Source organism: Phyllosticta citribraziliensis (assembly GCF_038025025.1).
Source record: "Phyllosticta citribraziliensis strain CPC 17464 chromosome Unknown J3D65scaffold_5, whole genome shotgun sequence".
In the NCBI taxonomy this organism is placed as follows: Eukaryota; Fungi; Ascomycota; class Dothideomycetes; order Botryosphaeriales; family Phyllostictaceae; genus Phyllosticta; species Phyllosticta citribraziliensis.
This window is the reverse complement of record NW_027117342.1, coordinates 370645-398610: the sequence shown is the minus strand read 5'-3', so window position 1 is coordinate 398610 and position 27966 is coordinate 370645. Positions and strand designations below refer to the sequence as shown.

At 57.7% G+C, this 27966-nt stretch overlaps 8 protein-coding genes across 8 annotated transcripts; 3 read left to right on the top strand and 5 right to left on the bottom strand.

The window, feature by feature from the left end:
* Nucleotides 1-792: 792 nt before the first annotated feature.
* J3D65DRAFT_587434 (folliculin-interacting protein N-terminus-domain-containing protein) lies at nucleotides 793-4969 on the top strand (the record flags this gene model as incomplete). Its single annotated transcript, XM_066797766.1, has 2 exons — nucleotides 793-4286; nucleotides 4587-4969. 2 exons carry the CDS (start codon nucleotides 793-795, stop codon nucleotides 4876-4878), a joined length of 3786 nt encoding a protein of 1261 aa, XP_066655848.1. The 3' UTR covers nucleotides 4879-4969.
* A 51-nt stretch (nucleotides 4970-5020) lies between these two features.
* Nucleotides 5021-6728, bottom strand: J3D65DRAFT_621177 (PI31 proteasome regulator N-terminal-domain-containing protein). The gene is made up of 2 exons (XM_066799930.1): nucleotides 6451-6728; nucleotides 5021-6403 (listed from the first exon to the last, which is right to left on the bottom strand). Exons 1-2 carry the CDS (start codon nucleotides 6638-6640, stop codon nucleotides 5418-5420), a joined length of 1176 nt encoding a protein of 391 aa, XP_066655847.1. The 5' UTR covers nucleotides 6641-6728; the 3' UTR covers nucleotides 5021-5417.
* A 239-nt stretch (nucleotides 6729-6967) lies between these two features.
* J3D65DRAFT_602189 (Rpp14/Pop5 family-domain-containing protein) lies at nucleotides 6968-7593 on the top strand (the record flags this gene model as incomplete). Its single annotated transcript, XM_066798100.1, has 2 exons — nucleotides 6968-7184; nucleotides 7205-7593. 2 exons carry the CDS (start codon nucleotides 6968-6970, stop codon nucleotides 7591-7593), a joined length of 606 nt encoding a protein of 201 aa, XP_066655846.1.
* Nucleotides 7594-15086: 7493 nt separating this feature from the next.
* J3D65DRAFT_318146 (uncharacterized protein) lies at nucleotides 15087-16178 on the bottom strand. Its single transcript, XM_066795322.1, has 2 exons — nucleotides 15728-16178; nucleotides 15087-15608 (listed from the first exon to the last, which is right to left on the bottom strand). The coding sequence occupies exons 1-2, from the start codon at nucleotides 15965-15967 to the stop codon at nucleotides 15132-15134; spliced, it is 717 nt and encodes a 238-aa protein (XP_066655845.1). The 5' UTR covers nucleotides 15968-16178; the 3' UTR covers nucleotides 15087-15131.
* A 1631-nt stretch (nucleotides 16179-17809) lies between these two features.
* On the bottom strand, nucleotides 17810-18446 carry J3D65DRAFT_621161 (uncharacterized protein). The gene has a single exon (XM_066799929.1). The coding sequence runs from the start codon at nucleotides 18405-18407 to the stop codon at nucleotides 18132-18134; it is 276 nt and encodes a 91-aa protein (XP_066655844.1). The 5' UTR covers nucleotides 18408-18446; the 3' UTR covers nucleotides 17810-18131.
* J3D65DRAFT_621159 (uncharacterized protein) lies at nucleotides 18318-20384 on the bottom strand. Its single transcript, XM_066799928.1, has 3 exons — nucleotides 19188-20384; nucleotides 19062-19135; nucleotides 18318-18998 (listed from the first exon to the last, which is right to left on the bottom strand). The coding sequence occupies exons 1-3, from the start codon at nucleotides 20061-20063 to the stop codon at nucleotides 18791-18793; spliced, it is 1158 nt and encodes a 385-aa protein (XP_066655843.1). The 5' UTR covers nucleotides 20064-20384; the 3' UTR covers nucleotides 18318-18790.
* A 486-nt stretch (nucleotides 20385-20870) lies between these two features.
* On the bottom strand, nucleotides 20871-24690 carry J3D65DRAFT_317183 (uncharacterized protein). The gene is made up of 17 exons (XM_066795316.1): nucleotides 24430-24690; nucleotides 24117-24251; nucleotides 23427-24062; nucleotides 23195-23373; nucleotides 23046-23147; nucleotides 22887-22974; nucleotides 22788-22830; nucleotides 22709-22728; nucleotides 22606-22655; nucleotides 22436-22520; nucleotides 22370-22388; nucleotides 22299-22315; nucleotides 22218-22245; nucleotides 22093-22167; nucleotides 21915-21949; nucleotides 21797-21860; nucleotides 20871-21430 (listed from the first exon to the last, which is right to left on the bottom strand). Exons 1-17 carry the CDS (start codon nucleotides 24534-24536, stop codon nucleotides 20948-20950), a joined length of 2166 nt encoding a protein of 721 aa, XP_066655842.1. The 5' UTR covers nucleotides 24537-24690; the 3' UTR covers nucleotides 20871-20947.
* Nucleotides 24691-24732: 42 nt separating this feature from the next.
* On the top strand, nucleotides 24733-27114 carry J3D65DRAFT_317759 (uncharacterized protein). The gene is made up of 4 exons (XM_066795317.1): nucleotides 24733-24893; nucleotides 25048-25566; nucleotides 25623-26944; nucleotides 27009-27114. Exons 1-3 carry the CDS (start codon nucleotides 24846-24848, stop codon nucleotides 26796-26798), a joined length of 1743 nt encoding a protein of 580 aa, XP_066655841.1. The 5' UTR covers nucleotides 24733-24845; the 3' UTR covers nucleotides 26799-26944; nucleotides 27009-27114.
* Nucleotides 27115-27966: the final 852 nt, after the last annotated feature.

The window sequence follows — 27966 nt, the reverse complement described above, 5'->3', positions numbered from 1 at the left end:
ACGGCGTGCAGACGGGCGGCGGCGTCAGCGTCGGGGAGCCACTCGCAAGGTGTAGTGTCGGTTCAGCTGAAGTGTCGTGGAGGAGGTAGGTAACTAACGGTAGCGGACATGGTGGTGGCTAGCGTGGTGTTGATGCCGTCGGGCCGTGGGGCTGAGCCGACGGTAGACGGCGGGTAGCAGTAGGGCGGTGGGTGGTTGCTGGGCTGGACATGGCTGGTCGTCGCCAAAGTTGTTTTTCTGCGCCAACGGCCAGAAAGAACATCATCACGAGTCGCGCTGCACTGACGTGGTCGCGGTCGCTGGCCGTCAGCGTCCATCACATGTTGGCGAGCGGTGGTATGGGTGCGACTTGGGTCAGCCCTGTCTCGGCCAGCTTCAGTCGGTCTTCTCGTTTGGGAGCGCGGACCGCAGCGCAGACCCAGACCGCTCTTTTGCCCAGAGACGACCCGACCTGACTTGACGACCGACCAGGACCAGGACCAGGACTCCCCACGCGACCATTGCTTCTTCTGCCTCACCTCCAACAACCAAAACCCAACCCAACCCTCAACACGCGCCCTGCCCTGCCCGACCCGACCGCGCCCTCTCAAACCCAAACACCCCTAGCCTCACCTCCGACACCGACATCATCCTTCCGACCCTCCTCGCCCTTGATATCCGTCCCGACTCCCTCACCTCGCAACAATTCCACAGAGGCCATGGGCTGCTGGCACTCTGAGGCTCCCGACATCACCGTAGAGTCCGCCGGCTAGCCATATCCTCACCTTCCATGGAGCCTGCAACAAGACAGCCATGCTCGGCCAACTCCTCCACTCCTTCAACCCGAACCGCCGCGGCCCTGCCCGCCAGCCGAACAATGTCTTGGAATCCGTCACCGAGGACTCGCATACCTACAACCTGCTCTTCCCCGACGCCACCCAACTCGCTCACTCGGACGCCCACGCTTTTCCTCTAAACGGCTCCTCCTCTAATGCCAGCACCTACGATGCCTCCCAGGCCGGCATCGACCTGGACCAGAATCGCGACATTCGCATCATCATCGCCCAGGACGAGGCCGGCGCCATGGCCAGGACCGTCCTCTTTGATTCCAAGCCAAACAGCCCCAGCGTCGACTCGCCAACCTCCGCCTCTGACCGCAAAGGTTCCCGCCAAGCTCCCTCTTCCTACAGCCAGTCCGCCTTCACCATTGCCCACGGCCGCCGCGCGTCGCTCGCCCTCGACCGCAACAGCCCCCAGCCCGCCACGAGCGCATTCCAGCGCGCCCGCACGCGAAATGCGTCGATATCAGGCATGCCGCACATTGAAGAGGGCGCCGCCCAGCGCAGGTCCAAAGAGGCCGAGGAGCTGGTCAATACCTGCATGGAATGCATGTTCGGATCTGCGCCTTGGTCGTACAGAGGTACAAGCAGCAAGCTGCACATTCTGCCCATGGAATCACGGACAAGCGACCGCAGCGTGACCAGCCCAATCCTGGGCGAAGGTTACAGTTCCTTTGGACGGGCCGAAGGGCGCAAGCGCAGCGGATTGGCTACCTCGTTTACGCCGTCCAATTTCCCCGAGCCTCAAACCGCCAGCAACGGCCTGCCCGAGGCCTCCCAGAAGGAACCGCGGCGGCGGACCATTTTGATAACGAGGCTCTTTTCCGTATCCCCGCCAGAGGATGTCGAGACCCCGGCCGAGGCCAACTCCAATACGACCACGCCGACCCCGGGGACGTCGGTTGGAACCACCAATAGCTTTCCCTTTCCCCACGTTGGCACTGGGAACTCGCAAGGTTCCATTCGCAAGGGGCCAAAGCCGCAGTACCGGACGCCCATGTACGCCATTGGCATCCTCTTGCACCTGCCGGTTGCGACCTCGACGAACCGCTCAGGGGGCGCCCACAAGACCGACAGGGGACAGGACTCGCTAGGTTCGTCGTTCGACTCGGAGCGCCGGGCCGGCTGGGCCTTTCTCGATGCTTCGACGGGAGACTCGCTGTTGAATGCCGCCAACAGCGACGTCGACGACAGGGTTGATGTGATTGGCCAACACTGGGACGTCATCACCCGCACGCTTGCCCACCTTCACTTTGTGGTCCAAAGAAAGATTGTGGAGCTCTTCAAGCTGCAAGAAGCATCTACGCCTCAGTTCCAGACGCCGAGCCGTCCGTCCAATGGCATCCGCAACGGCTATCGTGAAATGCCCATGAATCGCCGTAGTCTGTTGCTGCAGGGCCACGCGCTGCAGTTTGAGCATGATATCAAGACGGTTGTAGAGAACTCTGCCGAAAGACTCGTACGCGGGATGAAAATCCCTCGTGTTGTGACTGGTCAGGGGAGATGGGGCGTTTGGCGAGAGGAGGCGCGATGGCTCGGCCGGTGGGCGGGCGCAAAAGAGCAAAACTTCTTTCTATTCAACCTGCTCACGGCATTCTTGGGCACTCACACCGAGTGGCTCAACGTCGTTGCGCCCAAGTCGTACCGGACGAAGCATCGCGCGCAGCAAAAGATGAATGCAGGCGACGACATAACCGTCTCTAGCCGGACGGTCCTCGTCTCCCCGGACAAGATGGCGGCTAGGCGACTCATCTTTCTGCTTGCAACCTTTTTGCCCGCGTCGAGCCACGCAGTGTATGACGGGGCTTCGCCGGCTCGACCGAGCACAGCTGCGTCAGCCCGAGGTTACTCACAGTCTCCACCGTCGAATGCAACCCTTTCAAGGCAGCAGTCTTTGAGGCGCGCAATCAACAAAAAGGGACACAAGAGCTACCCCAACATGAGCGTGCTCAACGTGTCTGAAGGCAGCTCGCAGTCAAAGGAAGGAAACGGAGACGATCGGCCGCCGTCTCGCTCGGCACCGCATTCGCGGAGGCCGTCAGAAGTACGGTCCATTAGGTCCGTCAACACCACTGGGCTGACGATTCCCTCCATGGCGGAGGACGGTGGTGCTCGGAAAGGACACACGACAACGACATCGACGGCCACGCCCGACTCGGCGGTGCCCGTGGCCCATTTCGCCGTGCAACGTACTGGCTCCATTGCGTCTGGCTCGAGTGACCCTCGACCACCCAGCAGCGGCAGTCTGGCCTCTGTCAACCTGCGGCAAAATCTGCAACGCACCAGCACCGCCAACACGAGCAACCAGAGCATCAATTCGGGAAGCAGCAAGGGGTGGAGTAGCTTGATCAACTTTTGGAGCAACGGCAGTCGTCGCGAGTCGTCAAACGAGCACGGCGAAATCCTGCAGTCGACCGACGATGGATTGGGCATTTCCGGACCATATCGCAGGCCGTACAACCACTCCCACCCCAACAAGCTCGAGCAAATGGTGCAAGAGCTGCAGGTTGATGAAGAAGACGAGATTGATGAGAGCACATCCGTTGACCAGGAACCTACTCCTATGTCCCCTGCCGCACCTCCAACTGCCGCCAGAGCAATTCCTCCGCGTCCCAAACAAGTCGACTCGCCTCTCAAGTTGTCAGTCAATGAGAATGACGGCGTGATTGACATTGACATTCCGCTCCCTGGCTTCGGCTCGCCTGTGCAATCGCCGCTGATGCCAAACATGACCAACTCCTACTCCAGCCTTGAGGGCTCAACGTTTGGCCCCTCGTGCTGCTCCTCGACCCTCTTGTCTGCAGACGCACAACATCCTGTCAACGTTGCCGGCTGGCTGGCGCGATTCCATCAGGACTTTGCGCTGCAGGGCGTCAACCCGTATCCCGATTTGGAAAAGGATGTCAAGAAGGCCATGAGCGCAGAACCGACACCAAGCACAGCCGTGACTACGCCTACGATGGAGTCTGGGCCCACGGAGAAGTGGGTCCACATTTGCACGACTCTGATTGCCGACGCGCGCACCTTTTCAGTCAAGCGGATCCATCTCAAGCGGCGCGTTAGGCTCATCCCGACGCCGTCGCAGCCGCCGTCGTTGATGACGCCAGGGTCGAGCATGCATACGTGGTTTGAAAACGGCGGTGCCAGGACGCCTGGCCCCGGCAGCCTCCCCAAGAGCCAGTACGGCAATCCATATGGCAGCTCCGGGTCCAACTCGAGCACCTCGCTGCCGCTGACCGAGCTGCACATGGAGGAGCGCTTCGTCGAGGAGCCCGTCATGGATCTCGACGAGACGCTCGTCGACGCCATCGAGCGCGGCGTCTCGCTGGGCACTGCCGCGTCGTCGTCGTCCTCCAATGGTCTCGGTGGCCACTACTCGCCGCACCACCACTCGGTCAGCGCGTCGACCAGCAACGGCTCGCTGCGCGACTCGTCGCGTCCGCTCTCTTACCAGACGCTGCCCAAGTCGTTCAATACGTCAAAGCCGCCGCCCATTGCAGTCGCGAATGGCGCCTCGTCGACCACCACGTCCACCTCCTCCTCGCGCTCCTCGTCGCGTCATGCCGCCGGCGGCGCGACCGTCAATAACGGCGCGCACACCACCCGTGGCCGCTTCGCCGCCTCCTCGCTCAGCAACACGCCCATCACCACAAACACTACCCAAGCCCCCGGCACCGCCGCCGTAAACGACGCCAGCGACGCCGCGTCGACCATCACATCGCTCGGCGGCACGGCAGGCGACGCCGCCGCAGCGTCGTCGTCGCGCAGCGACTGCAAATCCGTCGTCCTCGGCGCGCTGGAGCAGATCGCCAAGAGCGTCGTCGCCGAGCGCGCCATGGCGGCCGCAACGGCGACGGGCGGCGCGGGCGTCGTGCTGCACAAGGAGAGCACGCTGCGCGAGGGCGTGAGGCGCTGGTTGGGCGGCGTCGATGCGCTTGATGCCGAGGCTGCAGAGGCTGCCGTTGGTGCTGAGGCGCCGGCTTCTGCTTCGACGGAGGTCGCGGTTGCTGTCGTTGTGGGAGGGGGAGTTGGGCAGGGGGGTGCACGAGTGAGTGGCTGACTGACTGTCTGCTTTGCCCGCCATTCAAGGGCCATCGATTATCTTTCCCACCACCTTAGGAAACCGGTGTGTGTATACCCACCCACCCACCCATGCAGGCAAGGCGTTCACGTTCCCGTTCATGTCCATTCTTAATTCAAAGCCATGGTGGTGGGAGTAACGAAGGGAGGCTTAGCTTATATTGTACGATAGCTGTCATCTGTCACCTGTGTTTGTGGAGTGTAAATGTAGTACCCATACTCATACTCATACCCCAGACTAGCCCGCATCAAAGGGACTTGTTCTGGATTCAAGCTACTCACTTAGTATACTCGTGCAGGTACCTACGTACGTACGCCATCCATGAGTTATGTTTGTATGCTATTTGCCTGCTTTTCTTTTTTCCATCGCCGCCGCCGCCATCACGCCTTGCCTTCTTGCTCAGACAGACACTGGCCAGTGCCATCAGCATTTCGGCCACTGACACCACCACCGCCACCGCCAACACTCGTTTGTCATGTCTCATAAATCGTAAATCATACCAAACTACACGCACCCTACTAAATGAAATCGCCGCTTCCGAACCCGCCAAATGGATTAGGAGGCCCGCCACCCGGTGCACCGCCAAAGCCGCCTGGTCCGCCGCCAGGGAACCGCGGGCCCCCGCGCGTGTCGCGCGGCTGGTGGTCGCCCGGCCCAACGGGATCGTAGCGCGCGCCGGGCGGGGCCTGGGGGTCGAAGCCGCCGCCACCGTACCCGCCGCCCCCTGGCCCCCTGAACAGCGGGTCGTCGAAAGTGGGATGCATGCCGCCAGGGGGCCGGATGCCAGGGCCGATGCCGCCGCCGTACATGGGGTCGCGGGGGCCCAGGCCGGCGGGATACAGGTCGGCGTCGCCGTAGTTGCCCAGGCCGGGGCGGGGGAGGGCGCCGCGGGGCGGCCGGTTGATTTCGTGTTCGTCTTCGAAGCCGGGGGGAGGGAAGTCGCCGGCGGGGAAGGGGCGGCGCGGGGGCGCGGCTAGGGGGTCGTCGAAGGGGTAGGGGCGCGCTGGGGGAGGGTGCGGGTCGTCGCGGAGGGGATCGTACGCGGGGGCGCTTGGGTCGCCTCGCCGTGGGGGGTCGCGCCGCGTGTCGCCATTGTTGTTCGTCGACGAGGAACTCGACTCTTCGTAGCCTTCCTTCCGGATGCCTGGAGCGATTTTTTGCAGGACGCTGACCTTGAGGAGCGACCCCAGGTCTCCGAGGCGGCCTTGCGAGATGAAGATGTCTTGGAGGGCGCGCTGAGCGGCTTCGAGATGCGCATCGGGACCGGGGAGAGGCGTCGCGGGGACCGACGACTCAGAGATGTAGTCGCGAGCAACCAGCTCGAACTGCGCCGTCTTGTCGTCTCCGAGCGCAATGGCCAGAACGACGGCCTTGTTTCCCAGCCGGTTGACCTTGACCAGGTATTCCATGGACGACTGGTCGTGGGCATAGCGAAAGGCGTGCGAGGAGGACTCGTTCCATTCCCGAGGCAGAGCGTGTGGGTCGTGGGCGTCGGAGCGAGCTTCTGCAGATTGTCAGAATGGGTTGGAGCAGTGATTTGTTGGACGGTACCTATTTTGTGGTCTTCACCGAGGCCGATCAGGCGAAAGCCCACGGCTATCATGCCTGCGTGGACGGCTAGAGCAATGGCATCGTATGGGGATTTGATTTGCGGAGAGACATCGCGCGGCAAGCTAGTGGCCATGAACAGGGCCAGCGAGCCGGCGCTCAGAGGGTTGCCAGCGGTGTTGGGCATGATCATACTGGCGGGTCAAGGGTCAGCCTTTGCGATTCAGCTTGGTCTTGGGGGGGGGTGTGGGAGGATAAATACAGCTTGGATTAGGTTCGAGTGGTGGTGGTGTCGGTAGGCAGCCAAGAGAGATGACGACGGCGACTGACGGTTTGGAGCTATCATGCAGGGATGCCTATGTGGTGGCCGAATGAAGCGCCATGTTGCGATGAGACGGCGGCAACCTTCTCTTCTCGGCTAATTAAGCTTAAACCTGGCGCCGCTGCCGGGTAATCTTGCCGCTGCCACAATCATCCAACTCTTCTCAACACCACCTCTTCGCCGGCAACCACCTTCACCATGGTGCGCCTCAAGCACCGCTACCTGCTCGTCAATTTTCTCTACCCCTCGCCTGCGACTACCCCGAAGACTTCGAACGCGCCCCCGAGCGTCATCCAATTCCACCAGCCGAGCTCTGACAGGCTCACTGCCGGCTACCTCGTAAAACTCATAAGAGACAGCATTGTGGATCTATTTGGGGACCATGGCGCTGGACTAACACACGGAAACCTACAAGGTATGTCCATCGCGCTGAAGGGTGTCCCTGCGGCTTCGTCGCCAGCGTTAACGCCGCCGCAGTCAAATATTTGTCTCCGGCGACCTCCACTGCCATCATCCGTGTCGCGAGAAGCCACTACCGCCTAGTATGGGCTGCCCTCTCATTTCTCACGCGCCTTCCTGACCCAGTCAACCAATCTTGCGTTGTCCAAGTGGTGCGAGTCTCTGGCACGATCCGAAAAGCCGAGGAGGAAGCCATCCGCCGGGCCAAACAAAGCGTTTTAAAAGCTCGAGAGGCTTTGGGAGACAGCGCCGTTGCCGCCGAGGCGCTGTTGACCAAGGGCGGAAGTATCGCGGCGCACAGCAATGACCAAGATGAGGACGTCGTCATGAATGGCATCGTGGACGATGACGAGGACCACGATTGAAGATCTGCTTCAATGTCGGGTCTATTGATCTCGTTACATCCGATGACGGCCTCCAACTACACGCGGTACATTTTCCGAAGACCGCTTCGTTACGAAGCTCCCAAACAGCTCATTCGGCCGTCGACCTCGAATCATACGACCAGCGGACAGCAGCTTGCACTCCTGATTCACAAGGAACGTCGCTCGGATATTGGATCTCAATCATTCAGGGACTGTACGAGCCCTCAAGAGCCAGTCCACAAAAGCAGTCGGGTCGTGTCAGCAGTCTCGACATTCACATCCGAAGCGACGATCTGGCAGGCCGTCTGAGCTTGATTGACCACGCGGAAATGTGCCGCGGGCAAGCCGGTTCGGGTCGACGGGCGATCAACGGCACGATGATTGTTGCCAGTTTGGTCGCATCGAATCCATCTGCCGGGCTCGAAAATGGCCGCTGTGCTTCAAGTTGAGGGGGTCTGAGCGAAACGACGGGCATCTCAGTCGCTGCATTCATTCCTACAATAATAGTGAACAGACAGGCGGAGGCGCGTGCAGGCTGGATAACCTTACGCGTGTTGTGTATTAGGCGTCTACATACGACGAGCTAGCTCCCGACGATTCCTAGATCTCCACGCTGTTATAGGCGGCCGTCGGCGTCGTGCGCACATCGCAGCGCACGCCCTTGGGGATCTGGGCTCTGCCACGTCGCCGCGGTTGTCGGGAAGCTTCGATGCCACCAAAAGCGGTGCCACGGTCGCTAGTCCCTGCGGTCCACGCTTTTTATTTATGTACTATTTCTCAGCAGCAAGAGCGAGTGAGGTATTTGCAGGGCAGAGGGGAGGTGGAGAATCAACTGGTCCGTGAGGCCAACCGGCTGTCGAGAGTGCAACATGCCCTTCTGCCCTCTTGCCTCGTATGACTTATGAAGCTCTTTGACGACGCTGCGGAAGTCTAGTAGATGTACAAGTCCGGTTCGTGTTTTGCGTGTTCTCTCGCCCGTTCAACATTTCATGAGTCTACCCGTCGCTGTTTGACATTTTCCGGACACACATGCAGACACGCAAGAGACAAGAGAGAAATGCATGCACAGAAAAGTTTCCCTTCTCCTCTTCTCTCCTGTGCTCTCCTCACCACAGAATCCTCCTCACTCAGCCATCTATCTATCCAACCCAACCCACCAAACACCAACCTCGCACAGTAGCAGCAGCAGCAACAGCAGCGGGCCAATCCGGCGCCCGCCGAACGCCCGATCCTTTCTTGCACCCACTGAACACACCTGAAATACCCACCTCCCGCGCCCGCCCGCCCCTCATCATTGGCCCGACTGACTGCCGTGCGGCTCATAATACAGCCGAGATCCACCCGCCTAACCCACGCGCGCAAGAACTGACGACGGGACCAGCAGGCAGTGGTGCGGGCACCGGTTTGACTGAGGCGGCCCGCCGCGCCGACTGGCGATGTCCGTGCGTGCGTGCGTGCGGGCGTGCGTGGTCCACCTGGCCTACTTTTCGCTGTATACGCTGTGGATGGCAGTGTAGGTGTGACTGGTGCCCGATCTGCTGGGCAAAGGGCCGTCTTGTCCTTTTTTTTTTTTTTTTTTCTTTTTTCTTTTGGCCACCGGGTGTGGGTTTTTCTCGTTGTGGATTCCATGCCATGACATGCAAGCCGCTAGCCAGGCGGGTGAAATATCAGATCAAAGTCACGGCGGTCGAGTGTGCGGTTGGCGCTGTATTGTTGGCCCTGTCTGCTGTTGCCGCCGCAGGAGGAATCTAGGTATGGCGGTGGATCTCAATTTTGCTCTTCGGTGGTGGTACTGGGCCGCGTTGTAGGAGGTTAATGGTGTCTAGTCTGTTTGTATGCATATGCCCTTCTCTTCTTCAGTGAAAAGTCGTGGTTCCAGTGTGTCTCTCTACCTGCGTACTTCTCCTTTTGTGCTTGTGTCAGTGCATGAGAAGGGATGATGGAGCGGCAGCAGCAATAAGAAGGGCTAAAACACCACCATCTCAAGCCACCGACAGTTTACGAGACGACTCATTGCTGTATCCCTGCTAAATAGAAGCTTCACACGTCCTCAAAATGCAGGTGAACGAGCAAGCAAAAGAAGGAAAGAAACAAAAAAGGGGGGGGGGTTATCTGACCTCCTACTAAACAATGACTTCCCTTTCCCTCTTTGACACTACACGTCGAAAAGTCTGCACAGTGTACGCGCAGATGACGGATATAGTTAGGCACGCTCTTGGGCGCGACTCGATCAACCGCGAAGAGTGAGCACGGTACCAAGGAGCAGACGACGTGCGTATAACTTTCACCACTAAAGACGCAAGAGGCAGAGCGTGGGAGATGTCAGGCGTGGGTAGAGTGATCTACCCACCAGCTAGGACGCAACGAGGCAAGAAATAGCGTGTCCCTGGGCCTTCGTTATGCGCTCAGGCTACACAGAGTGAGGCAACTGGGTTCAAATAGGAGAGCGGGACTGCCACTGCCTACTCGCTGCCTCGTGCAATCCTGTCTTCTCCAGCCACGCCATGGCGCAGCAGACCGCGCAGAAAGACGTCAGTATCCAGGCTCGTGATACCCCAGCGCAGCGCAGCATGCGACTAGTATATAGAGCAGCAGCAGCAGAAGTAAAAATCCACCGCAAGCCAGCCAGCCGCGAAGAAAGCAGACAGCGGCGCAGCACGCAGGCGGACGGGAGATGGACGGGCAGGATACGCCGGGAGCGACGGGAACGACGGGACGGCGCGAGGAAAAGCGAAACGCGATTCAGATTCAGGTTCTGATCTGATCTGATCTGATTGCCGCTGCCTCGATCTCATAAGCACAAAACTACGCCGTACGGTACGGCGTAGGTCGTCGACGACAGGCGGGACGGCGCGAGAGATCTGATCTGATCTGATCCGCCCCGGGCCGTTGACCACCAAGTCGGCGTCTGATCTGATCTGATGGGTGATGGGGATGCGGATGAGATACATCACATACCTAGGTAGCGTAGCGGACGCACGCGGGGAGATGCGGTGCGGTGCGTTGCGGCGTTGAGGCGCGCGTGGTGCCGCACGCCGGGCTGGTTGGCTGCTTAAGATTGCTGTGCCGCGGGGATGCTGAAGCGATCGTGGATGGGCGTCACCGCCGCCGCTGACGACGACGACGACGATGATGGGACTGTGGGTGGTGACCTGAGGGCGATTGTGCGTTGGGTCTGGTGAGGAACGGTTGGGTGGTTAAGGTGTGGGTACTGTAGAAGAACACCGAGAAAGAAATGGAGAAAGAGACTGGGAAAACGGAGGTAGCGTAAGTAGCGTTGAGTCAAAAACAACACCAAGCAGAGAAACAATGAAGGGACATGTCGCGGGCACGCAGCTCACACAGTCCAGAGGCGGTCTCGTCAATGTCGCATCCAGCCACTGCAGCATCAGTCGAATCCGCGTGCCACAACAGCACCACACACAGAGTTACCGACGCAGGGGAACAAAGGGCGTTTGTGGTACACACACTGTGCCAAAACGACCCTGGTCCCTGCCGCAGAGCGCCGCATCGCTCAACTCTATCTCGACTACAAGCAATGCAAAAGGGCACACGACACAATCCAACGCCGTGTTTTGCGGTAGTCACTGAATCGACGAGAGGATGGGTGAAGAGGGGAGAGATGCCTTGGCCCTTGTCGCAATACCTGGACATTCCTCCAACTTTCTCACTCCACGCGCTCGCTCGATTCGGAATGGCAGGTAAGTATGTTGATGGAAGCAGCGTCGACGCAGCAAAGCCTCGGAGCCTTCCTCGCGGGCTATTGTGCACGGCAGGTCAGTCAGACAGTGGCAGTCAAACCCACCCACAAGCTATGCCGGACACCAGACAAACAGAAAGACAGGCCGACGGGGCATTTTTTTTGGCGTCAGCAGCGCTCTGCAGTGCGGACAAGTCCTCCATACGGAGGAGCATGGCACACAACAAGCAGCCCCGCACATCTGCCCGCCCGCCTGCATGCATCATCGGCCAGTTCTCTGTCTCTCTCCAGGCTGCAGCGCAGGCATCAATTCCCAGCAAGCAGTCAAATGAACAAACAGGCCGGCCGGCCAGCAAAAGTCTCCATCGACGCGAGTCCTTGCGTGCATGCATGCATGGCTGCATCCCTCATGCAGCAGCGGGCCGTTGTCTCGTAACGTTTGATCAGGCCGGGACCGAGCTACTCTGGGCTGGGTTGGGCTGGGCCAGGCCAGGCTTGCCCCGTCGGTGGATACGAGTGCCGTTTTGCAGAGTGGACTCGTTCATCTAAGTAAAGACGAGACGAGACGAGACGAACGGCGAGATGCGTGAATCTAATGAGTTGGGGTGTACGTAGCGGGTACGACAACATATTAACGAGAGGGCGGAGACAGTGCGGGTCCCAGCAGTAGCTGCGGAGAAGACTCCATCTGCATTTCTTGTTATTGTTGAGAAATGCATACGTACATAAACGTAGGATTGGGACCGCGGCTTAGCGAGGAGAGGGGGCCGACTGGTTACTGGATCTGTGAGCTGACGGACAAGAAGAATGGCTTTTCAGGGTCGGCACTCGGTGATGACTTGCTGCAAAGCGATCGGCAGGCAGCGGGCCATGTTTGCTTTTTTCTGGGGCCCGCCACGTCTCGTCTCTGAATTTTCCCTCGTCTCGCATCGGCCGGCAGTCCTGCTGCGATGGCGTCATGGCCATCTAAAAGTCAGCCAAAAGGGATACAAGCAGAGAGCGCAACGACGCATGACAAGACTCTGAAGAAAATTGGCGGCAGCCACTGCGTTTCGTTTCAGCAGTAGGTATCAATGGCAGTGCTAGTAAACGGACGAGCTGCAGAGGAGCCCGGAACGCGTGTGCAAGGCAAGTGCCGGGGCAGACGAGGAGGGTCTCTTCATCTGCCGTGGGGATTCGCGACTACGTAAATACTACGATGCCCGGCAGCCGACGCAATAAAAGCAATGATATTGAAACGCACGACTGGCCAACGTGCAGCCGGCCGCCGACAGGGCCGCCGACCTGCTGCACGCAAGGAGCGTATGCATGCGTGCGGCAGGAGCGATCAGGAGGATTCTTTCTTTTTTTTTTTTTTTCTTTCTTTCTCGTGTGAGAAAAAGCCGGCTTGTTGCGTTTCGTTGACGGCGATTGTCCGCGGACGCTGATCTCGGATTGTGGGTTTTTTGGAGCGGACGCTTGGTGTCTGGCTCGGCCTGCTTTTGTCCCTTGTGCATCATATGCCGCGATCAGCAGTTCCGTGGTGAGAACATGCCTATCCAAACGCCACAGGGAGCTCTCGTCCGGCTTGCAAATTGCATGTGACGACAGTCGTGGTGGTGATTACGGAGGGCGTCCCAAGGGCAGCGAGCTTCAGAAGCGTGGTGCGAGTCGAGCGCGTCCGGGAGAGGGACACCGAGCATCGAGCATCCATCCCTCCGCCTCACGCAGCCAGCGAGCAGCAGCGGCAGCAACACGTCGACCCCTTCCGATCCGCCGGCCCAGCTGTCGGATGCTTGGAAGATGGATGAGGCGCCGCAGCCGCCGCTGGACCCTGATTCTTTCTAGAAGCCCTCGTCCATTTCGCCGTCAAAGACGCCCGCCGTCTTGAGTTTTCGTCGCTTTTGCGTCTCTGCTGCCCTGGCAGGCTTCCCGCCCTTTGACACGCCATGCTGTGCTTTGGCCAGCGCAGACGCAGCATCTAGACCCTCGACTGGGTTGGCGGATCTCATCAAAGGAAAATTGTCCTACAACAGTAGTGACAGTCCGCGGTGCTGTCGAATGGTGGTTTCAATGCCTTCTCCAATGGGCGTGCTTTCTCTTCCCAAGGCGTGGCGTGACCCAGTTTACCACAACCTCTGGTGATTTTTTGGATACCTCCACACGTCCAGCAGCTTACAGGGTGCAGCGTCCCTGTGTCGACCAAACAGTCCGTCCGGCGTCCGCACCTTCAGACCCCACCCCCTCTCCATACTCCTCGCAACGTGAGACTGCAGATCAATCTCGAGCTCGTTGCCCTGGTCTTCGCCCTCGCAGTCTCTTTCTACTGCCAAGGAGGCCAAGCCGCATGCGTGTCGTGAAGGCAGCGGCAAAACGGCCATGTTGCTCTCCGCTTTTTCCGCTTTCCCCGTGCCCCAAGTCTTGCCTCGATTGTCACTCTTCCGCCGTCTGTGTCCATCGCCGTATGACCCCGCATAGTTTTGGTCCGATAAGCCTGATGCGTGTCCAAGGCCCTGGCAGTATCCGTACCAGCACTCCGGGCAGAGGTACCCATCCGCTGAAGCCGCGACGGATAGCCGGATTTGGCGGCCGCGATCCGCAACGCCAAAACACCGTGTCGCGACATGAGAAAGAAACAACAATGACGTCCGCATCCAGGAGGATTCTTGGGCTTCCAGGCGTTTATCGCGCGGTCATACTTTCAGCGTGGCAGCCCTTGACCCCAGCATCGCTGATCAGTCCGATCGAGCGACGCGCTCCAGCAGCAGCAAGTCAGCAGTCCGTCCAGCCGTTCGCCAGAGACGACAGATCCATGACGGGCCGTCGGCGAACGGTTAGAGATTGACCAGTGCGCCGTCTGACGTGCTGCGCGCGCTCCATGGCCCTTATTTTCCCACCCCGCCGTCCGGTCCGTTTCTGGAAGGCTACGAAGGAACCGAGGAAGCCAGCAGATTTCGGCTGTGGCTGGGGGCTGAGTCGCGCTGACTCTCGAGGGCCAAGTGAGATGATGCGTCGGTCGAGCAGGGGGTCCTGCGGGAGGGCGGGAGAGGGGTCGAGAGCTCCTGGGCACGCGGGTCAGGCTCGGGGTCGGAGATCTCTGGGAGGGCTGGTGCGTCGAGCCAACTGACGGTGGGCGACTCGTGGTTTTTTTGGGGTCCGCTAGTGCCAGGCCGCAAAGCTTGGGGTAGTATAGAGGTCTGCCCATGGGGTTGCTTGGATCCCTGCTTGTTGTGCTTGGTCTTGAATCCACGCTGGTCGATCTTGGGTGCCGGCCGAAGTGTGAGAAAGATGCTCAATGTCCGGCTTGGTGTCCAGAGGTGGAGGCCTCGACGGCAGCAAGAGTTGAAAGTGGCAAAAGACGTGAGAAGGTCAAAATAATCCACAAATGATGGAAGGATACGAATTTTTCAATTCTTTGGCGTTGAAACATGGCTGATGGGAGACGAGCGCCAAAGTGTGATGCCGACAAACAGGTGTGTCTGCAAAAATCATGACGGGCCGAACAATCCGTAGACTCTGGGTGATTGTAGAAAAAAGAAAGAGAAATCGTTCATGCCAGAGAAGAGCTTGTGACGAGACGGACGTCGGAGATGGACGTCTTAGAGCCGCACAGGAAGCAGTCGTCGGCTGAAACAAAGTACTGTATCGCAACGGGGAGACAAGCAGAAAAGTGCACGCGAAATCAAGCAATCCGGAGTTGGAGACGTTTTTTGTCGCACAGCGGCTGTCAAACCTCTACGTCGGAGGTTTGTTTGGCAGTTGACGTTTGAAAAAGCAGCGGCGGCGCTGGCAAGCATCCCCAGGCCAGTCGGTTCCACCGCATACCTTGCAGCAGCAGCAGTAGCAGCAGTTCTCCGAGTCAGAACAACAACAACAACACCACTTTCGAGCCTCTGCCATCGACGTCGATGATGCTGTACGATGAAGCGCCGACTCGCCCACTTCTTTCGGACGCGCGCTCGCGCACCAAGGCGCTTCCTATTCTCCGCACTCGCAAGCCATCTCGCTCTCCGCCTCTCACACGCGATGCCGAGTCAATGCCGCGGAAAGGTTTCCGTCCCCCCTCGCGCACTTCGTGTTTGTTACCTGGATGCCCCCAAACCCCCCACCGAGACAGCGACCCCTTAGCATTATTGGCAAAGAGCGATTGGCGAGGAGGAATGGGACAGTCCGTCCATGCGTTTCCGACGGTCCCCATCCGCAGGCGGCTGCGTCCCTGAGCGTTCCAGTCTCCCCTCGGCTGTCGTGGTCCAGTTCGCAGTCGTCTCCTCCATCTGTGGAGAAGGGTCAGCAGAACGAGACAATCACCGACCGGGAGATGGCGGTGCCGCTGCTGCTGCTCGTGCAAATGTCAATACCAAGACCGCTAAGGAGCCACACCACACCTTGCGCGCGGCGGATGCCCGCCCGCGGCAGTGTGGCCTGATTGTGCTGTTTGGCGAGTGGGAAGCCCACCACGCAAGAGGTCTGGCCCAAATGTGTACACGCCAGTTTTCGCTTCGGGACATGTCCGCACGAACTGTCTTCGTAACCCGTACGATGCTTGATTGGCACGTGAAACAGCCGACCAAATTTTTTTCTCCTTCCTGCAATGGGAAGGTAGACGCGGGTGTCAGTCTGCCCAACATGCGATTTTTCGGTGGACTGCTTCTTTTCCGCCACAGACGCTGCTTTAGATTTTGCCAGCATCAGCATGACATGGCGCCGGCCGGTCAGTTGGGCTTGGACAGCGTGCTCTGCAAGACTGGAATTTCCAGGCCATAATCTCTCGGATGACGTGGGCGCAAATTTTGAGTTGCATGAGCATGCCTGAACTGTACGCTTTCCAACGTGGCGAGAGGGCAATCGGAAATAGGCTGGGCTCGCATGATATTCTCATGGTACAGGAAGGTAGCATTTGAGAAAAAAATCAGAGTCAGGCTTCCCTGCGGCAGCGCCGTGGTGTTGCTCCAGTCAGACGGCTTGCATGTTGTTGGTGGCGCTCGAGGGACGACGCCATTCGGCGGGTCTTCGAAAACTTCGCAAAGCGATCGCCGTGGCTTGCTGCTTGGTGATGCAGAAAGCTGACGGTCCACGCGGTTAGTGTGGTACGTACAGGGCAAGCAACAGTGCAGGTCATGAGAGGAACCGGGTTGTCAATCCCACAGGCGCCTCCTTCATTCGATCTCAAAGGCCCAAAAAGCAATCAGAGACAGGTTACTCATTGTACGGGGTCCGAGCAGGATAGGATATGCAACAAGACCATCTGCACGCGGATGCGGTACGAGGCATGCCCGCAGCACCCTGCGGTCATGTGTCGTCGTGGAGGACAAGATCGCCTTGATCTAGCAAAGGAGCCGTGCATCGATAATCGAAGGCGGTCCGCTCTCCGCAATCGGAAAAAGCGATGGAGGACTGGGAAGGCCTACTCGGGGAGAGGCGGATTACAGTGGGCTGGCTGGTGAAGCAGCAGAATTGGACGTGTGCGGTTAGAGAGAGAGATATCCACTGTCCCCATAACGCGTTCTACGGGCACGGGCAGGACGGCGGCATTTGGAGACGGGGAAACACCTCCCGACGCTCATCATCATGCGCTTTGGCATGCCAATCGACCTAGACGCGCAGGTCTGGATGCCTGGGAGCCAGCCAATGTGGAGAAAGGAGCCGCAAAGGGGTCCACCCGTCCCCCTTGAGGCGGTCGGCAAATCTGGTCGTGGACAATGGCAAGTCGGCAGTCTGAACGTTGATGTTGGAAAAGGGATTCTGGAGGCCAGAGTCGCAGCCACAGGGTCGACTTTGAATATCCGAGGTGCAGCAGCGGTTTGATGAGGGCAGAGTGGGTTCTCTGGACGAAATGGCTGGCTCGGCCGTTACAGCACGGGATCCTTCATCGGGGCAGAGAGGCTGAAGCAGAGCCTTTGCCGGTGCGGGAGCGCAGCTCCAACGGCCGCTCGTCGCAGCCAGCCGCGTCGATCAGGCCGACGTGCTTCAACAAGTGCCCGGAGCCCGGTAGCTTGGACTCGGCTTGTTCCAGCCAGATCACGCTACTCTCGAGTGTTATTTCCGGGCGTCCTGTTGGTGGTTTGGAAAAGGGCGGTTGTGAAGCGGTTGGTTTGACGATTCTTCTCGTTTGATGGACACCGAACTCAAAGGAGCGAGATGCAGTCTTCTGGGCAGCAAGATGGGCGAGGACGGGGGCGATGAGGTAGGGTGCGGAGTGGTGGACAAGAAAAGACGACGATGGCGGATGTTGGCGAGTCGCGGGCCAATGTCGAGGGTGAATTGGCGCTGGGTGGTTGAGGTTGAGGTGTGGGGGGGAAGCACCAAAGCGCGCGGCGGCTAGGGCGTGCCGCGGCCCCCTGGCCCCTGGCCCTTGCCCCCTGTCTGTGGTTCCCCTCTCCCCTCTCCCCTCTCCCCCCGGGGCATCCCTTGCGCCTCGATGCCCGTCTGTGGCCCCCAACCGCGTCCACCCCCTCCCGTTGCCGGATTTACCGCCCGCCCGGGACCACTTTGAGGCTGGGATGGCCATCCTTCAGCACAGTCATCCGTGCCCGTCACATCACTCACCTTCTCCCAGTCTGTCGTCTTCGCAATTCTCCTTGTCCCCTCTCGGCCTGCCCGTCCGCCTCCCTCTTGCCGATCCCCTCTCGACCTTTACTATCGCGCGCTATGGCTCGCCTGTCATTTGCCCATTGAACCCTCGCCGAGGAGCAACGACGTGGCCCTCCAGTGCTTCCCCTGCAAAGAGCCGCATCCAAGCCCTTCTTCCGTCTCTACCCGCTGTCGCCCACTCTTTTTCCATGCATGCGAGCGGACTGCGTGCTTGGCAAACAGGTTGGATGGAGAAGCATGTCCGCATGCACATTATTTTCCGGCTGCCTTAAGCCGACCACCGGGTTGTGCTTGGTAATTGGTATTTGAAGAGGGAAAAAGCAAAAAACAAGAGAGTTACCATTGCGTCCAAGCCCCCAATATTCCCTGACCATGCGCCGAATGATATCACAGCCCCGGTGGAAAATCCCCCCTGCTGCGTACAGAGAGGGGCCTGCAAAGCGAAACCCAACAGACGTGAGAAAAAAAGGGAGTGTGTCAAAAACCAAGACGTGGACGAAGGAAAAAAAAAAAAAAAATCCGCCCCATTGTAAAAGAAGCCCATCAAGACGAAACAAGACGTGAAAAAGCAAACGGAAAAAGAAATCAAAACAAATGTCCGCCGTCGCCACGCCATCCCGCTCCCCCGATGCCGATGCAAATGCTCGCTTGTTGGTAGTTGCTGCAATGACGAAGATGGACCATGCCGCCCCATATGAACATACTCTTCTTGTTAGTTATCTACAACGATTCGTTCCCGTCGTCGCGGTCCGGGATCGTCAACCGTCAGTCGGCGAATTCCTGAGACCCCGATAATGATGGGACGAGGCTGCGCAATGCCTGCGCCTAGCCGGTGGGTTCAGCAGTTCTGGCCTCTGGCCATCGTACCGCGCGACCCGCCGCGTATTTGGTCGTCGCCGGAATGCTGCCGACCTCCAAAATGTGCGCCTATTGCTGCTGCTGTTGCGAGAAAATGGGCTGCATTCGGTTTGCAGTTGCTGCCACTGCTTGCTGGTGTGCATCAAAGATTGCACTGGTGGTGTGGTTGCTGCGTCGCCCCGTCGCCAACGACGATCGTCCGCGAGAGCTGGAATCCGTCGTCCGTTGAGTCTGTCTGCTGATTTCAAAGCGTTTGGGACAACCGTCCTCCGTGTGCCTAGATTTCAAGCCACAGTCAGCCTCTGACGTTCTCTGCAAAATGCAACCAATGCCGGCTTACCTTCTCAGCGTGTCCTTGCGGGCAAAATGAGCTCCGCAGGCCATGCATTTGTGATTCCTCGCTTTGATGTGGACCTGAAGTTTGCATTAGCGAATTTGCTTCAATACGTGTCTGCAGGTTTCTTACGCTCTGTTCATGCCGAACAAGATCGGTTCGCCGGACAAATTTCCTCTCGCAGCCCTTGGCTTCGCAAATGTGCGGGAAAGCCCGCTTGGGGTCGTGCGTCTCCATGTGAGACTTGTGGTTGTATAACCGTTGAAACAGCTTCCCGCACAAGTCGCACTCGTACTTGGCGTTTTCGAACGTCGTGGCATTCCTGGACCGCGTGCGCGCTGTGCTGGTGTTGATTCTTCCCGAACTGTCCCTCGCTGTCATGGCGTAGCCTTCGTCAAAAGCCTCCTCATTCTTGACACCTTGGTACGGCTGACCGGCAGCGTAGCCTGCTTCCATGTGCTCAGGGGAAACCGTCATGGATTGGCGTCCTTCGTCATCACTGGTCCAGTGATCCATCGGTTCAGCCTTGATGCGCGGCGCAAAGGAATCTGGAGTGTCATGGGAATAGACGGAGTGGTCGTACGTTGATGAAACCGACGACCTGTGCGACATGTACGGGTCAGAAGGGTCCGGCGAGTGTCGTCCGTCAATGTAACCTGGAGTGGCGTATTGGTACTGCGGTTGGTCCCAGGAAGCCATGTGGGAGCGGCCAACAGGAGGGTACTGGTCGGTCCATGCTCGCATGCCATTGTCCATGATGGCTGGGGAGGCGTTGGTGGTCAGACAAGTCGTCCACGTCTCAGATGGCTGTGGCGATAGAGGATAGAGGCCCTGTGCGGTCTGTATCGAATGGCTGTGCATTGGGAGGGCGCCATAGTAGACTCCAAGCGGATCCGGCATGAACGTGGTCTGGTCTCCTTCGGACTTGGCTGGCGAGGGATAGTTGGTGGGGTGCGTATAAGTGTGGCCAAAGGTGCCGGAGGGGGAACGAGGCGTGTTGGCGTCCATGGTGAGGATTGGTCGTCAAGGACGGTCGAGTCCTGGAGTGATATAGAGAGTTCGTGGGCGTCAGGCAGCCAGCGAGGATGGAGCGTCTATGCGGATGAATGCAGTGGCAGAGGACAGGAGGCCAGAAGAGGCAACTGGAAGTAGACGGAGTGGTGGAGATGCGGGAATGGAGTGTGGATGGTGACTGGGCACGAGTACCGTGCGGCAAATATATATCAAAGATGAATGTCGAGGTGTGGTCTGGTCTGGTCTGGTCTGGTCTGGGACGGGGCGGTGGATGGTAGTGGAGCGAGGCAGAGTTGAGGGCTTGCCGTGGGCGTGGGGCCTGCAATCCCGGAAAGTGGTAAAGTTGGGTTCTCGAAGACAGACAGGGACAGGCGATCGAGGCGTTCGTTGGGTTTGGAAAATGGCGGCTCTGCTCTGCTCCAACGCGAGCGCACTGATCATTTGGGATGTACCAGCTAGCAGGGGATCGAGAGACGAGACTTGACTGCCCTCCCCACCATGGATGGCTGTCATGTCGGTTGCGCCGTCCCGCCGCGCAGGTTCCATGAGGTCCACTCCCTCCACTCCACTGCCCAGATCAATACATGAAGCAGATTGCAATTACGCTGCACACATACTATTTTCTTCCCTTCCCACAACTTTACCCACACTTCCTCTCCCACTCTCAATCCTCATGCCCTCCTCTCTTCCCCCTCCCTTGTCCGCCGCCCAGACCCCATCGTGATCTGCTGCGAACCGCTACGCTGCCATCAGGATCTTCGCCTCCAACCCGAGCCGAGCCTTTCAAAGCCCTCTCCGCACCGCTCTCAGCTCTGCATCCCAGGCACTGATGCCCGTGCAAACGCCCCACTGCTCAAGTCGGTCTCCTCCGTCCTCCTCTACTTACCCTGTCCCTGCTGCTTTTGCTGGCGAGCCACCTGCGCCTTGAGCTGCTCGACTGTCTCGCTCAGCTTGCCCAAGAGTGCCAGCGTCTCGCTTGGGTCAATGGGCACCTGGACCGTGCCGCTGCTGCTGAGCGTCGACGTCGTCGTCACTGATCTGCCCACACCTTGCTTGATGGAAGCCGCCGTTGGCATCTCCCTTGGCGCCTTCATCAAGCTCGTGTTCACCTTACGCCCCATGGTGAGTCTGGTCGAGTTCGTCTTCTTCGCAGTCGCGGGCCTGCCGTTCATGGGGCTGTTGGCGTCTGGCATGTTGGCGACATTCTTCTTGTACATGTACTCGGTCCACTTCTCAAACATCCAAATGAGTGCCATGTGGAACACGTGCGTAGACTTGAGAAGCAAAATCCGGAGCTTGCGAGCAACCGTCTGCGGGAGCACAACCTGGAGGGGCCGGTAGAGCACCAGAGGAACGAGGTTCTGCAGAGGTTAGCTCGTCCTGCAATGCTGGCACGCCGTTGCGGCTCTGCTGCAAGTGCTTTTGGTGTCCCATGCAGCCCTACTTGTGGCTGGTGGCCCCCTTCCCCAATCAAATTGCTGCATTTGCTTCGCCGCATGCGTTGCATCGACTAGCATTGCAAATTTGGAGCCACGGGTGTCCGAGTGCCCAGTTCTTCCTGTATTGGGAACTATTGCTCCCCACGGTAGCCCTGCATCAGGGCAGCGACAACCCCGGAGAGCATGGTTGGCCAGTACAGGGCTTTGGGCGCAAGGACTGCATGCCATCTGGCGCTTAGGCGCCAAATGTCGGGTACCGAGGGCTGTGATAGGGTAGAGCAAACTCACCAGAGGAGGGAAGAAGTAGGTCAAGCGGTCTGACGTCGAAGACTCCAAGACGTAAACGGCATACCTGGCTGCGCATCAGCGGAAAATGGAGAAATCAGCCTTGCGCGTCAAGACCTACCCAAAAGTATACTCCTCACGCGCAGTCTCGAGAACCTGGAGAAGAAATGTCAGCCAGTCGATTCTGAACAACCAGGGATTAAGTTCGTCGACATGGGTCAACTGCATGGCGCTACAACAAGCGAGGGCGCGAAGCGGCAAGTTCTTGACCGTCTTCCGCTCCCTGGGGGTGCACATACCTGGCGCAAGCTGTTGTTGATGTAGGATAACATGGATTGCATAATCAGCATGTTGGTGAGGCCGACAAAAATCACCTATGTCTGATCAGCGCAAGCGACAACTGCGCAGCCAAGTGTCCACGAACCATGACGGGCAGGCCGAAGTAGTGAGAACTAGGATTGCTGTCAGCCGTCTTTCTGTGCCTCGACCGGTCTACAAGACTTACATGCGTGGTGCTAAGTCCTATCGTGTTGTCAGTCATTAGCCGAGTCCAGCCATGTTGTTCGCAGAACTTACGAATCCCACAACACCGGCACTGTTTCCAAGTCAGCAAAAGCAAGTCAACAAGGTGATGGAACTTACCCGAAAAAGACCTTGAGCGTGGTTATGGTAGTCTCAAAAAGCGAAACATTACCACGCGCGAGCAGTACAAAGGTGGAAAAAAATCCTGCAAACACGTCAAGCCAAGTCCGCATGCCAGCAAGCAAGTACCACAGGCAGGGTGATGGAGCATTTTCTTGTTCGAGACATACCGACATCGATGATCAATGCAAAGCTCAGAAACTTGATGAATTGCTTTCCCCTGGTTGCCGGTCAGACCTGTTGGTAGGGTAATTTCCCGATTGTTGGACTCACATTTCAGCCATACAAGGCAGCTAATGCACATGTCAGCCGGACCAATGTCGCCCCACTAGTTTGACCAGGGGATACATACCAATGTTCCGTAGTAGGGACTGAGGCTCAAGAGAGAAAAGATACTGCAAGCCACATCAGTTGGAAGGATCCCCTCTGGCGCGTAGCAGGCCAGTCTTACCGAGGCGTCAAGAAGAGTGATTGAAGCGCGAGGACACTGAACGCAATATCCAGCAGCTTCGCCGAGTTGTACGAAAGACCAATCACGCCTGTCCTTTGATTAGTCACCTACTCGCTGAAGAGTGACTCCGCCGCATCAAAGATTGGGTCTAGCACTTACGAAGAATGAAGAACGTCAGGCCGTCGAGGATAATCAAAATATCGAGAACACTCCAGAGGTCGGTGGAGTAGAGCCTTGCACCAGCGTCCTTGAACCCGATCCCTTTTGCTTGTCAGTTTGTAATACCAGAGCAGATCAGGGCAGCTTACACTCATCGCAGGCATATCCGGTAATGAAGACGTAGAGGAGAACCTCCCAGACAGTGACGCTCCACATCTCATGTTGGAGAGATACGACATAAAACAGAGCCAGCATGGTCAAGAAGAAGCCCATTTCAATCGACTTCATATAGCGAGGCACTCTCAAACGGCACCATGGGTCTCCGAGACTACATCCAGTCAGCCGCGGACAATAAGCAATATGATAAATCGTCGGACTTACGCCTTGTTGTGGTATCTTGGCTCCTTGACAGCGTTCACGGTCAAACGCTCCCAGAAGACGATATCTCCCATCCAGATGCCGTTGATAATCTCTTGCACCACCTTTTGGCTCAGAAACTTCTTGGCTTCGGACACAACGGCAATTTCAAGGGCATTAAGGCTGAGGAATGGTTCGGCGAAATCATCTCCATCCTTGGCGTCGTACTCGTTGCCAGGAATATCTTCATGATGGGGATGGATCTTGGCCTTAGCCTTGGCCTTGAGCTTGCCCTTGCCATTCGCAGCCTTGCCTTTGGCCTTGCCGTTGGCCTTGCCGTTGGCCTTTCCGTTGGCAGGCGTTTGGTTGCCCAAGAGCGAAGTTCTCTCAGTGGCACTTTCGATTGAAAGGCGTGCGTTGGACTGCCCGTGGCCAGCCTCAGGGTCGTGCTCGTGCTCATCATCAGATGAGTCGACCTCGTCCGGGTCGGGAGTGATCCCCTTGTAGGGCTTGAGCTCCCAAAGAAGAAAGTCAATGGCCTCCCGCTCGGAGAGCGAGAGGACGAATTGCCAGGCAACGAGCTCGCAAGCATATCCTCGGGCCTCGTTGATTCCCCGGTCATCTTCGGTCTCAACGGCAACATAGTGACCCTTGAGAGCACTGTTCGTGTAACGAGTTAGTACCTACTGGGAATCTGCTTTGGATATTACTAACAGCAGAGAAGCCACGAGGGCCGGGTGGTGAGACTCCTTGGTCAGGTGGTTAATCAAAGGTTGGAGTCGCTTCATCCATTTTGCTTGGCTGAGGTCCTTGAAAGTGACGGGGGAGTCTATGGCCTGGATGAAGTAGCTGGTTGAGAGTCAGCGAGTGTGAAAGAGTCGTGACGATGCCGAAGCCAATGGTTGCTCATGGCGTTTGGCAAGATAGAGACATTGCTCAATCAGGCAGTTCGTCCCCACCCCATATCGACGGCATCAATCAAAGATGCGGGAGATCAACGAAGAGTTGGAAAAGGAAATCGACTTACAAGGACAGCTTGCGGGCAATTTCGCTGAAGTTGTCTTCATTGCGAATCTCAGGGAGGGGCGGAAGAGGGGCCTCAACCTTGAGGGTAGGCTTCTGCTCCAAGTCCATGGTTGATACTGCCGGCACTGATGGCAGAGAATCTTTGGCAGATGCAGCCACGAAAAGGTTGCGAGTTCAAGTTTTTCAGCCATGACTTACCGCCAAAGATCTTCGTAACGCTGTGGCCCCTCTCTCGACACCCCGGGCGGAGTCTTCAGTCGTCAGTGGTGTCAGTGCGCACACGACAGCCTGCGAAGCAGGAAGCTCCAGAGGGCAATCGCGACGCCACGCCCATCTCCACGACGTCGCCTCACCATCACCCATCATCGAATTCGACATCAGAGCCTCCGTCGCCAACGCCCCTCTGGCGACGACGCCATGTCGGTCGCATCGCAGGTCGCGGCATCTCGAGATGGCCATGTTGTTGTGCGTGTTCGGATGGTGGCACCGGCGCTGATCCTGGAAAGATGCCACGCTCCCCTTCTCACGTCGCCATCAGCTCTTCACCTCGCAATCGGCCCTCGTATCTCGTTCTCATCAGTCTCATACGTGGCAAAGGCAAGAGGCTAACCGTCAGCAGCGTCTTCGTCAGGGCTCGCCGTCGCCGTCGCCGTCAAAGACCACGGGCTTCCAGTACCTGCCGCCCGGATCCCGTGACTTTCAACGCATGCTGGCGACTTTTCATGACGATTCTATTGCCGACCTATTGCCATCTGAAACAATCTCGACGAATCCAGAAGATAATCAATGCGACCCTCAACAACCTCGTCGGTCTGCCTCGCCTCCGGCTGCGACAGAGCCTAGTCTCGTGACTTTTGAGCCCCAAGATGCTGCTATTGAACGAATGCTTCCAGCCAGGAAACCCATCAAAACGTATTCGCGCAAAAACAAAATCGCGTTGATCTCAAGCAAGTCTCGTCAGGAATCTCGCAGCAGCGATGATGGGGCTGGCGAAGCTTCGGATCAAGACCGCGAGAGACCAAAGCTGAAAAGAAAACGCCCTGTCAAACCAGCAAAAAGACGGTTGCCTACAACCCGCCAGCTAGCCTTGGTCCCGTCCTCTATATTTCAAGAGACCGATACAGACTCGGATGCTGACGTGAGTGCGGCGAAGCAACATTTCTTGCCTCGTGCTGACAGGGCGCGCCGTCAAAGGATGACCATCTTACTCCTCCCAACGATCCGATTGAAGATGCACACGACAAACCTACTGAGCAAGCCTCGGGAGATTGCGGCGCAGCAGGTGTTGTGGCTCGCAGAATGACACTCACGTCGCTGGAAAAGCAATTTCGCCCCGCCAGGCCCACAGAACTGACAGCCTACCTCTCTGCTTTCAAATTTCCAAAAATCAAGAGCAAGTCGACCAATCGCCCAGGCGATGGTTTTTCTCCGTCAGAACTGTCGCTACCGGCCAAGAAGAGACCACGAAGAAACCGACGATTGAATTTCCAAGGTTCGGGGACTTTGAAAATTATTGCAGGAGAATTGCCAGCGCCTTATCCGTTGGAGGTCAACAGAGCTCACCAATTACGCGACCCAGCGATGAACCTGCCCAGGCAGATTCTTGGAACGGCGTCAGATCGCTCCACCAATGCGCCCAAGGCGTCGCAACGAGTCCAACCCACTGCCACCAGCCCTGCGCCTTCTCAGCATTTGAATGGGCTGAATGCTTTGACAGGCGGATCCGTGGCCGCGCATCTCTTACAACGGACACAATGTGAAATGAACGACAGAATCGAGTCAAACCCCCAACGTGACGAAATGATTCCCACACGCAGCCTATCCCGCCCTGAGAGTGAAGCCGTGCCAGAATATCGCGAGGAAACCTATGAGGAAATAATGGGAATCGTCGTTGAAGAGGACGAGGAATTTTCTGACATGGAAAACGTGCGACCAGAATCTGCCGCCAACAAAAGCGATGGCGCAAATGAAGATGGCCAATTCGACACGCTCGCGCAATCAGATGCACAACAGGAACCTGAAGACGTGCTCTTCCATCTCTTGGACCCGTCACGTCCAGGCCAGAAAGCGAGAATGAAGAGCTCTGGCCTTTGGATGGAAGTTTATGAAGATATCGAAGGAGTTCCTGATGCTGCTCATAGCCACCGAGTTGACAATGCTCAGCGTTTGAGCCACCCTGGTGCGGACATCCAGAAAAGTCAATCGGCAACAATGGAAAGGCCTGTACACGTCGATCCGTTGGAATTGGATTTCAGGACTTCATCCAGGGCTCTGAAAGGTTCCATCTTCTTCCTGAACAAGCATCACTCCCATTTTGCATACAAGTCACAGAAGGTCTTTTGGCGGCCCTTCGCGTTGCTAATCGAGTGACCAACAGACTGTCAATCCAACCAGTCAAAGGCTTCCTGGCAGAATCGACCAGTGCGAAAGATGAATGTCCAAGAGGAGCGTTCAAGCGATGGTGACAATCTCCCACCAGTCACAAAATCTCCGGCGCTGCAGAGAAGGAGGTCGAGGTTCGCACATCCTCTCCTCGTACCTCGACACCGTGTATTTCGAGACACCGACCGTGCCATGCAGCAGACTCAGCTCAGTGATGACATGAACCATGCGACTGAACGCGAGAAGAGTGGCTTTGGCTCCGATCTTGAGGGTGCGATTCGAGAGCCTAGTCATGACGCGTGGACCAACCGTCGTTCCTTCACGAGGCTCCCGCCGCTCTTATTCAATCCGCCATTTCTTAGCTGAAAGCTTCTGGACTTTGTTTTGAGATTAGCCACCTGCAGATGATTGCTACCACTGTTAGATTGAGGATTGCACAATGTGGCTGCTGGGCTTTTGCAAGAATGGACATGAAGGGACAGAGAGATATATCATGTACGGAGAATTTCCACAGCACGCAACACAGAATCGGCCGAGAGGCTTGCAGTGCTAAAAATGGCTTGCGAGGGGTTGCTGGTGACAGGGGTGGAGATTGGTCGCTCAGCTGTTTCGGCAAACAATGTTTCGACGACTAGTAGCTGCACCCGACGTCACACGGCCTCGACACCTCAACTCCCACCTCTCACACCGGCAGGAGTAGTGGTTCACCTGCGGGTCGCACAGCCTACGTCCACAAATCTCACGATACCAACCTCCAATCCGCGTCCGGATCTCGACCGCTCTGGTTTTGCATGATGACGTTAACCAACTGACGTGCGGTGGCATATCTGACTAGGTAGATGAGCCAGCGCCCTTTCACCACCGCCTCGCGCCAACACGCCCCTATCCACTCCACCCCGCGCGTCATTCGTTTGCTGCGAGCGCCTTGCTCTGCCCTAGCCGGCGTATCGTGCGACATGCGAGTCCACCTAGCTTAGGCCGCCGACTAGCCTTTTTGTGCAGATGCCTCATGTTGTGTCCGCCATTGTGGTCCTCGTGCCAGACACACCAGCACAGTCGGCCCTCAGAATGCCCAACCACGCCAGATCGGCGACGACCGCACGCGTTGAAGCGGGCTACTGTGTGACAACCCGCCTGCACCAGAGGCTCACTTGTT

Excerpts from the sequence above, each read along its gene's own strand:
- J3D65DRAFT_621177 (XM_066799930.1), bottom strand. The coding sequence starts at position 6,640 with ATGATCATGCCCAACACCGCTGGCAACCCTCTGAGCGCCGGCTCGCTG. Across the intron at positions 6,404-6,450 it reads CGGTGAAGACCACAAAATAG|AAGCTCGCTCCGACGCCCAC; the intron begins GTACCGTCCAAC and ends GACAATCTGCAG.
- J3D65DRAFT_318146 (XM_066795322.1), bottom strand. The coding sequence starts at position 15,967 with ATGCTGATGCTGGCAAAATCTAAAGCAGCGTCTGTGGCGGAAAAGAAG. Across the intron at positions 15,609-15,727 it reads TGGGCCAGACCTCTTGCGTG|CAGCAGCGGCACCGCCATCT; the intron begins GTGGGCTTCCCA and ends TTGCACGAGCAG.
- J3D65DRAFT_621161 (XM_066799929.1), bottom strand. The coding sequence starts at position 18,407 with ATGGGCTTCTTTTACAATGGGGCGGATTTTTTTTTTTTTTTTCCTTCG.
- J3D65DRAFT_621159 (XM_066799928.1), bottom strand. The coding sequence starts at position 20,063 with ATGGACGCCAACACGCCTCGTTCCCCCTCCGGCACCTTTGGCCACACT. Across the intron at positions 19,136-19,187 it reads TTGTTCGGCATGAACAGAGC|GTCCACATCAAAGCGAGGAA; the intron begins GTAAGAAACCTG and ends TGCAAACTTCAG. Across the intron at positions 18,999-19,061 it reads CGCAAGGACACGCTGAGAAG|GCACACGGAGGACGGTTGTC; the intron begins GTAAGCCGGCAT and ends CTTGAAATCTAG.
- J3D65DRAFT_317183 (XM_066795316.1), bottom strand. The coding sequence starts at position 24,536 with ATGGACTTGGAGCAGAAGCCTACCCTCAAGGTTGAGGCCCCTCTTCCG. Across the intron at positions 23,374-23,426 it reads CCAAGATACCACAACAAGGC|TCTCGGAGACCCATGGTGCC; the intron begins GTAAGTCCGACG and ends GACTGGATGTAG. Across the intron at positions 21,861-21,914 it reads CGTGAGGAGTATACTTTTGG|GTATGCCGTTTACGTCTTGG; the intron begins GTAGGTCTTGAC and ends ATGCGCAGCCAG.
- J3D65DRAFT_317759 (XM_066795317.1), top strand. The coding sequence starts at position 24,846 with ATGTCGGTCGCATCGCAGGTCGCGGCATCTCGAGATGGCCATGTTGTT. Across the intron at positions 24,894-25,047 it reads CTCGAGATGGCCATGTTGTT|CGTCTTCGTCAGGGCTCGCC; the intron begins GTGCGTGTTCGG and ends AACCGTCAGCAG. Across the intron at positions 25,567-25,622 it reads ATACAGACTCGGATGCTGAC|GATGACCATCTTACTCCTCC; the intron begins GTGAGTGCGGCG and ends GCGCCGTCAAAG.